Source organism: Tenebrio molitor, chromosome 6, assembly GCF_963966145.1.
Source record: "Tenebrio molitor chromosome 6, icTenMoli1.1, whole genome shotgun sequence".
In the NCBI taxonomy this organism is placed as follows: Eukaryota; Metazoa; Arthropoda; class Insecta; order Coleoptera; family Tenebrionidae; genus Tenebrio; species Tenebrio molitor.
The window spans coordinates 21,627,647-21,639,682 of NC_091051.1; the positions used below are offsets into that span (position 1 = coordinate 21,627,647).

At 33.4% G+C, this 12,036-nt stretch overlaps 1 protein-coding gene and 1 long non-coding RNA gene across 2 annotated transcripts; both read right to left on the bottom strand.

Moving 5' to 3' along the window:
• Positions 1-6,828: 6,828 nt before the first annotated feature.
• Noa36 (zinc finger protein 330 homolog Noa36) lies at positions 6,829-8,079 on the bottom strand. Its single transcript, XM_069050214.1, has 4 exons — positions 7,859-8,079; positions 7,660-7,810; positions 7,129-7,525; positions 6,829-7,073 (listed from the first exon to the last, which is right to left on the bottom strand). Exons 1-4 carry the CDS (start codon positions 7,996-7,998, stop codon positions 6,874-6,876), a joined length of 888 nt encoding a protein of 295 aa, XP_068906315.1. The 5' UTR covers positions 7,999-8,079; the 3' UTR covers positions 6,829-6,873.
• Positions 8,080-8,108: 29 nt separating this feature from the next.
• Positions 8,109-10,235, bottom strand: LOC138132634 (uncharacterized). Its single transcript, XR_011160136.1, has 5 exons — positions 9,878-10,235; positions 9,466-9,826; positions 8,940-9,411; positions 8,623-8,887; positions 8,109-8,563 (listed from the first exon to the last, which is right to left on the bottom strand). It is a non-coding gene; the product is annotated as an uncharacterized lncRNA (long non-coding RNA).
• Positions 10,236-12,036: the final 1,801 nt, after the last annotated feature.

The window sequence follows — 12,036 nt, forward strand, 5'->3', positions numbered from 1 at the left end:
TATTTACGTTTTTCTTGGCTCTTTGGTAAGAAAATATTTTTCCGATGTTTAGACATATCTTGCTTCAAAAGATTATTTTATATTTATAAGGTGTTAGGGAATGGTCTCCCAAGAATTTCAGGGTGAGTTTATCAGGGAAAATGTGGTCGAACACCTTGATACCGTTTTTGTGAAAACAAAATTGTTCCCTGCTGTTTTGGGACTGCGGAAATATTGCTTTATGCACGAAATAGTTATATGTGTATCAACGCCGCGAAATCATTCTTTAACGTACCGAGAGAAAAATTGTCGCCGAGGTCGCTTGCGGCCGAATCAGGACAATCTCGAGTATATTAACATCTTTTTGTGCAACCGAAAATTTATAATTGTTATAAAATGAACTACACTAGTAAAATTTACTTCACTGTCAATAAATACATATACATTCGGTTTACATGTCGCTATTGAAATGATAAAATAAAACAATTCATTTTGTAAATAATCGTAAAAATGTCGGAATAGACTTGTAGTGAAAGTAATGTTTCAGTGTCGTGTGAGTGCCCCACCAGAGTTAAAAAGTACGTATTATAAATTCTGCGGTTTCTAATCCCGAAAAATCCAAACGCGTCTTAAACTCCGATTTGCATCAAATATTAAAAAAATTACGTTACTTTAACGGCCGTCGTTAAAGCAATGGCCGCGAAATTGGATTTCGCGACCTGTTCTAGGTACGCGAAGTGCTCGTTTCACGTACGGTTGCGCACAAAAAAATTTTACATGTTTCGATTTTAAAATGACTACTTGCAAACGATTCGAAATTTATTGCTCCCAAAGTCTACACTTTGACTTGATCTATCTTTAATCCGTCGCCTTCGGAGATTACAATCGTTTACATTGCCAGAATATTCTATCGAGGAATATGCAGAATATGCATTTTGTGATTGGAAAATGTAGCAGAAATGCTAATGCTGCTGTTTGAAGGTATGCAGAACGTTTTCCTCAGCGAAGAGTGCCATACAGGAAAACCATTCTTGGTATAGTACGTTTGCGTACGACCGGTTCTGTTACCAAAAAAACAAGATGCAGAAATGGTGAATACGGAAGAGAAAATTTTGCATCGAGTTGATGAAGATTCCTTCAAGTGCCAAACAAATTGCTATAGAATTTGGAGTTCCTCAGTTGTATCCAAACTGGGTGTTCGATACAACTGTTAACTTGCTCTTTCATATTTTGTATTGAATTTTGAAGCGTCACTTTGACAAATTAAATCAAGGTATCAACGGTGTTGCCAATCTAATTTTAAAGTCATAGCCTACTTTAATTATAAATTTAAATGATCTCACGGTATATAAGAGAAAGTAGGCTCGATCCTGGTTCCTAGGGGAGTTTTTGAGAGTTAAATTTGCATTAGTAGCCTGGCTGCCACAAACTTTGTGAAGTAAATGCAAGCAAATGTAAATAGTTAACATAATATTTATATCAACATATTTTATTTTCACTCTACAGCCTGGCTACGAAAATTGGAGCCACTTTTCCACATTTGCGCAAAAGATGGAACCACAAAAAAAAAATGGAATTGCTGGCAACATTGTTTTTTTTTAAGTAACTATGCTTTCAAAAAATGTAGCTAAATGTTGGTGGTAGCCGATTAGGATATGTTGCACGCTAATGATCCTGCACTCTTACAGCTGCTGTTCTACCAGATCGACCTTCTTTACCAGGATAATACCATTTTATGATAATTATTCGCTGACAGTGACATTGACAATTGTTAAAAATAGTGACAATTGCACGAAATATTGAATTCTATGTTGCCATTTTTTAAATATAGTTGAATTTTTTTAATAAACAATTGTCAAAACGTTGTCTTGTTGGTATGAACCAAACTGTGATTTTCATGATAATACGATTGGTCACATTGAGTGTCAACATTTTTTTATGTAACTGAGCCTGCGCCCTAACGATCGAGAGTTTATTTCAAATTCGACAAGGTTTCTCCTGATTTCTCATTAAATTTGTTTTGAAAATGAATTCACGGAAGAAAGGTACGGGAAGTGAAGTGAACATAACCTTAACCATGAGTTGGTATCAAATTGTTATACAGCTGGTCCATATGTCCAAATTTTAGGGTGGTACAATATGGTTTTTTACTTCATTTTGACACTGACAATTGTTTATTAAAAAAATGTCACTATATATTTTTTTGATCCTCAAATGTATTGTAAAAACAGCGACATCTCTTGGTAAAATGAAGAAAAGTGACTCCAATTTTCGTTGCCACTCTGTAGAAACATTTTGATAATGTGCAATTTTATGTAAACGCAGATAATGGCAACTTTAACAATAACAGTGCAGCCAATTATCAATCGACAAAAGCCCCTAGGAACCAGGATGGAGCCAAGTCTGTTTAATATAGGTTTTACTAATTTTAATTAAAACAAGTGTTTTATAAGTTTTATTTTTAGAATTTGCGTCTCTAATAGGTCTATTATTGTATTCAATTTGGAGTCGTTTATGGCTATCTATTAAACCACGAGTGCTTTAATAGATCTCTAAGAAAATTTTTTATCAATATTTCAGTATATTATTGTCATTTACACCAAAAAACTTCCAATATTAATGTTAAAACTCTACTTTTTAACATCTATTGCAGATGTTGTTGCATCCGTTACCTTGAATTACCAATTAATACAAAATTCCCTAGAATTTGAAAGTTTAATTTTTTTATTTAAAAATTAAAACGAGCGTGCAAATTCGAAAAAATAACATAAAAAAACTCGTTTTATAATGGGAATGACGCACTCGTCCCATAGAAAACTCCCCTGCGGCTCGTTTTCTATAATTGGGACTCGTGCGCCAAATCAACCCTTATAAAACTCGTTCTTTAATATACTATTAATAAATATCCGCAGAAGTTGGCACAAACAATTTTGTGTATCACACGTCCGGAAACGGTTTTGCGAGTACTCGCATTTGCGGCCCCCAAACCTTACTCGCACTCGCAAAAGTGCCGTTTCTGGCCTAGTAATACAAATAACTATTCTACCGGGTGAGCAACAATAACTGTTTCAGTTGCCAATAAAAAAATTTACATGAAATTTTCAAGACTGAATTGTAGCTATTTCGGTCTGATTTATTGACAGCTGGCATTCATTTCAAATTTAAGTGTCTTGGTTTTTGTAATCTTTTATTAATAAAATGAAAACAGGGTATATTTTCGTGAGGTAAAAGGGACGCTTCTTTTTTGTGACCATTTATAAAATTTTATCAATTATTAATTAAAAAAAGGGTTATAGTATCCAACTGATTCATTATTAATTACCTAATAACAAAAATGGTTATAGTTAGTATCCAAATATGTAGTACTGCATCAAGGTTTTCTAGAATAACTCTCATCATAAACGACACCAAATTCTTTTGTCTCTGCTTTTATTTTTTAGTGTTAGTATCTCTGGTAATTATTCCCTTCCGATTAGCTGTTTAGAAATCACGTGGTAAAAATCTGAACACAGAACCAAACTTCCTTCGCTTGAGTGTAAAGTACCTAATAGTTAATTTTTATTTGTCGGATTCCGTCGCTACTGATTTTCACGTGACCGCAAAATACAGGGAATAATAATTTTAACCACGAGCTACTGGCTTCATGTAGAACTCGGAAAAAATATTAAAAAAATTCTGTCAAAAAATAAATTGCCATTTAATTTTTGAGGTACAATTTTTGAATTTTTTATAGTTGCTTTTAGTCTTCTACGTTGTCCCAGAACCTCGTAGGTAAAATTTCGGTAAATTTTTATAATACACCCTTGTATATCATATTTTATAAAATGTAGGCCAATGCGACGTTGGTTGCAAAAAAATCGGGAAACGAAAATTTTCCTAATGTAAATTTGATTTTGTCCATTTGTCAATTATTTGTCTACTTGGCAACACCTATCAAATAATTTTAAAAAATGTCATTGAATTTTGACGTTAATTCTAACCTATCTCTCTTAAGAAAGTTTCACACTATGGAAAAATTGTAAAAATGTGTCAATTTTATTCTGACAGTTCCCGTTTTTTTGCAACCAACTGTAACCTCTAGGAAATATGCTTTAAAACAAGGAAACCGAATTGGTGTACTATTTCGGACACGGAATCTTGGCCAACATTTTTTAGACATTTCTAAAAAAAAATGATGTAAACCAATCATTAGTGTCATTAATAAATGACAGTTATTAAAAATCACTTTGAAGTTTTTTTCTTGTGACATCAAAAAAGCAAGGAAATGGCATTATCGAATCAAAAGTTGGGTTATATTTAATAAAGGCCAGTTCACACATATTTGTCAGTTAAATGTCAATTGTGGCCAAGATTCCGTGTCCGGAATAGTACGTTTTATAAAACATGATATAAAGTCCATTCACGTTGGATTTTCCTAGTCAAGGTCAAATAATTCAATAATATGGCGGTGTGATTTTTACTTCAAAAATGCTTTGGCTGTGTATGTCACCAATACGGGCTGATAAAGTAACCAAGTCATTCGTAGACTGTAGAGGTTATGTTATTCGCTGTCAGCAAAGAAACAGTCATTTTTCAAATATTGTTTTTAGAGGATAACAATAGGTAATAATACATCCATTTTGTTATCATTTGCACTAAAAATAGTGTCAGTTGTTAATCGGTATGATAGGATTAGGAACATACAATAGGTACCTAACTCCTACCTACTGGTGTTGTATTTTTCTGGTTGCGTTGTTGATTAAGTGAAAAAACCCTTAATGACTACAGTGATGACTGATGAGGAACCAGAATAAGTTATAGAAAATGAACCCAATAGGAAATTGTGTGAAGTTTCTTTCATTGGAAGCGATGGAAGTAAGGAATTCATCTAAATGATGGAACAAATTTGGCAATAAAATTTCAGTTATTCAGAGACACTTATACGTTTTGATTGTGGTTGTGACGTTTCAAGAATGTATTGTTACAATTGCATACCACAAAAGAAAGGTGTATTTTGATTTTTAATTATTTTTTTCTAATTTAAGTTTTTTCGTTGTACATATTACCTTTAAAATAACGTTGTATTGTTAAAACTGCTCAATAAAGGTCGTAAATAGATTATAATCATGTTAATACATACAATACATTAAATATTAAAGGATTCTGACTAATTAATTTTCGAACTGAAGCTATTTTTTCTTGAGTCCATATTAGCTTGCGGGTTTCGTCACATTACGTCAGTTGTGGAAGGTTAACGCAATTTCAAAATTAACCTTTTGTCTTTTCGCCATGGTAAAATCACCCAGGAATAGAATTTTATTAAAAAATCTGTGACTTTATTTCACACGTCAAACTAACATTCAAAATTAAAGACGTCAAATCGCTCTCAATCGCTCTATCACGAATAAAACATGATAATGTAAAAATTACTAGGAAAGGAGGCGCAGGCTTGCAACGTGACAACAATTTGGCAGAGAAAATCCAACGTGAATGGACTTTACAAGGGTGTATTTTAAAAATGTGCTGAAATTTTACTTACGAGGTTGTCAGACAACGTAGAAGACTAAAAGCAACTACAGGATTACTCTAAATGATTGTAGTCGAAGCAGACGATGCCCATGTTATGAAATTTTTGCCGCTTTCATGTGAACTGTCAATTTTTGTCGCTGTCACTGTCATTTTTTAGGTGGAAAGGGCGGTGATGAGAATTTTATTTATTTATTTTTTAAATTAACGATTGAATCCTAAAATGTTGTTGTTTAGCAACCAATTTTAAAAATATTGAGTTCACAGAAATTGAGTTGTTTTGCCAATTTAACTTCTGCGTGTGAGTGAAGGATGTGTAGGTACTCAATTATTTACATCATTTTGATGTTTTTTATACGGAGCGGCAACCATAAATTTTACATTCAGTTTTTACGCCTATTTGGACTATACTCCGTACTCTGATAGATAGGATGTTTTTTGAAAGAATACAGACCCAGAGAGTAGTCTGGCGGGAATTAATCTGCAGGGATACAACGGTTTTTGTACATAACGTGAAACAACTGAGATGGAGAGTTTAGTATTTTTCACTGCTTTATGTTTTGGAACTGGGATTTAAAAACCTACAATCTATCACCGTGCGGAATTTACAATCATTTAGAATAACCCTTATAAAAAATTGTACCTCAAAAATTAAATGTCAATTTATTTTTTGACATAGAATTTTTTAAATATTTTTTCCGAGTTCTACATGAAGCCAGTAGCTCGTGGTTAAAATTATTCCGTGTATTTCGATTACACCCTGTATGTATTGAACATAATCTAATAAAGGTGAATTTTAGTTAGAAAATTGCTGGTTCTGCAGTACAGCAGCACTTATTGAACACGTGTTCCTACTTGATTTTAGCATTGTCTGTAATTCGTACTGTCGTATAAACCTCGACGTGGGCTTCGTGCAAAAAGTGGGCGTGTAGCAAAAATAAATAATATAAAAAATAATGCTTTCAAAGGTATTATGTTTACGGTTTACCTGATAGAAATATCCGTAATGATCGTAGAGTACATAATGATAAATAAATTCGTAACGTAATAGCGGTAGTTCTAGGACAACAAATGCCTATAGAGATACACGGGGCAGTCTATTGATAGTTTCGATTCCCATTTTAATTTTGTTGCCGAATAAAAAGATCATAGGCCAGAATTTAGTATTTCACATACGGAATTAACTTTTTACGTAATGTCTACAACTTTTATTCTAGGTGATATATCGCCTACTTCTTTGATAATGCAACTATAGCAACTTACCAATCATTGATCAGATGTATTTCTTTTGATTTCGTAGCAGCACTCATCACATAAGACTGACAAAAATTTAGGTAGTCTATGTCGATGAGAAAACAAATCGCTTTATTAAAAGTAGTACAGAGCACTTTATTGTTTTTCTTCATTTCCTGATTCTTCTTCGCTTGTCCCTTCATATTCTTCATCGTCATCATCGTCGTCGTCGTCATCGTCATCCTCTTCTTCGGAATCATTTTCTTCATAATCTCCATATCCGGCAGTTTCTTTATCGTCATCATCGTCACCGTCATAATAAGTTTGCCCTTGTCTGCCAAATTTGTGACTCCTTGCTGCAACATCATGACACAAATTTTCTATAAACGACCTTAAAATTCCAAAACTTACTCGACATGCTAAGATCCTTGGTCTGTGAAGTCTCATAACCGCATTTTGGGCACGGAATGGCTTTATTTTTGTCATATTTGAAGCCTTTCCGGCGCACGTGATCTTCACAGTAGCAAGTTTTACACCTCAAGCATGAATACTGTCCCAGTTTGTTGCACGATTGGCACTTGTAGTTTTCCGATTCGAGTACTTGACAGGACGCTTGATGCTCGAATTGATCGTCCTCGCACAAGAAGCTATCGCAGAAGGAACATTTGAAGAGGCGGCCGCCATGGTCCCACACACCTCGTTCGCATTCAATACAGATGGCGTCTTGAAGGGGACAGGTACAGGCGTGGGTCTGCAGACACTTGCGGCCGTGGCAGATCCACGCTTCGCAGAAATCGCAAATAGCACCCTAAAGTGCAAACAATGAAATTGGGACTGTAGTTTTAACCAGAAAATATATCACAAAGAATCCAACCCAATTTAATTGAAATCAGTAAAGATGTGAATTGCAATGTTGCACGGCGTAGTTAACATTCTACTCACCACCATCCCTGTCCCAGTAGTGTAAACTCCTGGGTGCTTTACAACACAATCTCCAGTCTTCAACATGCACTTGATCTTTCCACATTGAGCGCAAATTGGCAATCTCTGAATACTTTGGCAGAAATAACAAAACGCTCTACTTTTCTGCTTCCTAAAAGTCAACAATTCTATCCAACAATTTCACCACACTAAGACTCACCGATGGCATTTCTCACATTCCATTGCTAAATTGCAGGGATGTTGAGCCAAAGATACATTATCTTTTGCCGTTCGTATTTCCTTCTGCCGTAGCTTTTGCTTTTCGGCTTTTTTCCTCTGTCCTGTTTTCTTTTTGGGCATTTTGATTAGTTTTAGAAAAACATCACGAACGAGAACATGAGGTTGACATTAGTCAGTTAACATAACCTAAATTGGAAGGTAGCAGACGATAGATTTAAATAATGGCGGCATAGTTTTCAAAATAATTTATTAGAAAATTAATCACAGAAATAACTTGATTCCATCCAACTGGTCACTTTTTCGAGTGGGGCCACTTCTGGAACAACTTGTACGTCTTCTCTTTCCTCTTCTTCATCTTGATCCCAAATTAACATAAAATTTGAAGCTGTTGTACCCACATTATTTCTATTGTAGATAGTGTCAAAATGATGGATGAAGCGTTTCAAGTTTGGCGATTCACTTGTGTATTTGGTAAAGTCCTGTTTTTTCATGACTTTATTCAAAATAAATCTTGCATCACTCAAATTAGCCATATTTGTTAGATGCAACGTTTTAGGGGGTTGTGGAATTTTATTGACCCATTTGTACAGAGCATTAACAGCATCATCCTCATTAGTTTCTACGTCATCTGTAATTTTTTGTCTGAACAGGTCCCCCAAAGAATTTACACTATATAAATACACATCTAAAACAAACATTCATCAAAGTACTTTAGCTGTACCATTATATCAGGTGATTACATACCATTATTATCACGAATTAATTTAATTCCTCCAACAGATTTTTGTAATCTTTCACTAAATCCTTCCCTTAACAGAACATCTTTCTGTAATCTGCATTTGGTTAAACTTTCAGAAATACTTGGAACATGATGAGGTAAACTGCTAATAGGGTTACCACTAAACAATACTTTTTGTGTAGCCTTCTGACTAGAAAGGCACAAATAGTGATCCATATACTCCATATAACAAGGAGAATATTTCATCAAATGTGTACAAAATTCAACATTCTTCAAAAATCTAATATCAGTTCTGAGTAAATGATGTCTTGTGTTTACATACATTAAATTGTCGCAAATTTTTACTGAGCACAGATAATTGCAATTATCCAGTTCTGGTTTTAGCAGTCTACTACATTCATTAGAACGTTGATCAATTATTTTTATACTTTTTTGATTTAAGAACGCTATACTGTTATCAACAAATTCAAAATATGTAACTGGATCACTGTAATTCAGTGAATTAATTTTCTTGTCAGTTTCAATATCATACAATCGGAATTTAGTATTTGATAGAACTACACCTAATTTTGTTTTATTCAACTTAGAATTAAGGAGACTGCGTTTAAATTTTTTAGTCCACTTAATTGCAATTTCCATATTATCATTAAGTTCAACTAGATTTATGCTGCTTTTGTGTCTTAATAATAACATTTCATTGTTGCTATAACTTGAAATACCTATCACTTGTTCATCTGTAAAATATTTCAAACTTATTTGTTTATGTTTCCAAGGATTTGCCAAGTTTGTTACACCTAAAATAATACAATTTGTTAGAGCTAACCATAAATACATACAGCAACACTTACATAATCTATTTTTACAATCAGGTCTTATTATATAATTGCTATTATATATACAGAAATATTCCAAAAACCCAGTAGCATAATATGGATTGTAATCACAAAGAAATGGGGATTCACTCTTTTTTGAGTTGCAATAATTTAATATACCTTGAGTAATGGCAGCATGTGAATTATCAAATGTTTGTGTCAGAATTTTGTGCTTGACCACCTGGAAATCTCTCTCTAATGTGGAGAATTGTTTAGAATACGTCTCCAGATCTTTGCTGAATTGATCAATTATGTCAATTTCTGTATTTTTTAATGGTTTGCCAATGGGATAAGGAAGTTGGACACACAGATGTTTTTCATCATCTCTTAAAAAATGCTATAATTAAAAGAATTAATAAAGTGTTGTCACACAAACATTTGTTATTACCTCACTAAAATCTAAGTTTAGGTAATGGGAACAAAGACGCTTTCCTAATTTCATTGTTTTGACGGTTAGCTACAAAAATTTGTTGCACATAACCTCAAGCCTCAACACTTTAAGCATGGCAATCATGAAGGCACGAAGCATGGATATTGAATGCTGGATAGTGACTTTTAATGTTAAAATAATTTTTGTTCGGTTGGCTTGGCAACACATTCACGGTGTACTTCACTATCAGATTCAAATATGTGTGCTTATTCACAATGGACATAAGAAATAATAAGAGATACCTAAGAATAATTTGTAAATTTGGGCAATTGGAAAATAATTTATGTGTCCAAATAATTCTTCATGCCTTTTTGTACACAACAATAATGTTCACTGAGGTCACTTCTTATAAGTTACGTAAAAATTAATAGTACTTATATCCACTGCATGTATCAGGAATTTCTTATGCCTTTTACGTCAAGCTTATGTCCTTGTGAATAAGCACTAAGAGTTCAAAAGCCAAAATAAATCAAATTGTCGACTGTAATTACACAAGAGGTCTTTTTGTCTGGATAAAATTGAATTTTTTTACGATAATTTGGTTGCTTGGTAAATTGACGACACAAACCACCCGATAAAAATACTCGTCCTTTTGTGTCGTCAATTTACCAAAAAGAAACCAAACCAGTTTAAAAAATGAAATTTTATCCAGGACGAAAAAAACCTCGAGCGCCTCGAGCGTAATTCGATGAGATAATTTAATGAATAATAAAAAATAATAGGTAGGTATTTTTTTTTATACCAAATTATGAAAAATTGAATTGGCCATTTTGCACTTCAATTTATTACAAGCTGTGTCAATGTTTAAGATTGTTGGTTCGATATCATAACAACAAACAATAATCAGGTTCGAAAAAGTTTGCCATGGAAGTTTAAGCACATTTTATCCAGATGCAAAGTTAGGGCTAACTTTATCGCGGCTTATGGGATTTTTTATACATGAATTAAATGATCATTATTTATTATAGGTCGTGTTTATTATATTTCTGGAATATTAGGTAACCTAGAAAGCGAATCAACAATCAACAGACAACTACAGGCGTACCAATTATTCTAGAGTGCCAACGTGCCAACCAACTAAATTTGTCTCAAATTATTAAAAGTCACTCGGTAAATGTAAAGTCGCGGGCGTTGAAAACTAACACTTTGACAACGCCAAAAATTTGGTTTAGTAAATGTGACTGAAAGTTCAACATCATAAATCAGAGGTGTAGAACATAACATTTATTTCAAAAATAATTCTTGAAATAATAATTAAACATAGCAAATATAGTTCAATTATTTCGTCAAACTACATATTTAAAGGTTTAGCCTTTGAAACCTTAGGCCCTTGGTGCAAAGAAACAATCGATTTCATTAATGTCATCGGAGACCGACTTATCACGGAATCAGGGGATTCAAAATCTAAGAAATTCCTTTTTGAGAGGATGTGCAGATCTCCTGCGCATATTTTCTATCTGTAAAGTAAAGGTACAATTATCAATGCTTAGGTAGGTTGCAGGCTATGTGGTTTCTGGTAACAAACAAAAGATATAAAAAATGTAAGGCAGCGAATTCCTTGTAACAGTTGTAAATGGCTAATTTCTTGCTAATTCACAATCAATTTTGGTTTCTGGCGGCATATTTAGTTGGACTAAGGCCCGGTTTGTTCACCTTCAAGTAACTTTATTTGAACGGTAATTACCATGGACCTACCAATAGCAGATTCTAAATCATAGCAACTACTGACCAGATAAATTTACTTGAAGGTGAATAAACCGGGTCTTACCCCCAATTTCATAATCAGCCTAAAGTTACTTTAATATTAAAGTTTACCATAGAAACATTGTTGCAATAATCCATTAAAGTCACTTTAAGATAAAGTCGACTTTAAATTTATTATGAAACTGGCCCTTAATCTCTCAATTCACCTTTGGAATTCAAAATTACTTTTGAAAATTTAGTTACATACAATATGAAAAACGTTATTTCATTTCCCTAAAAGTTTGATTTCTAGACAGTAATTTATTTTTGGCACAATTACCTATATCTAATTGAAATATTGAATTTGATATTAGCAAATTTCAGATTGAGAGAAACACCAAATTAATGTTCACTATGGGCGCAGCAAATCACGA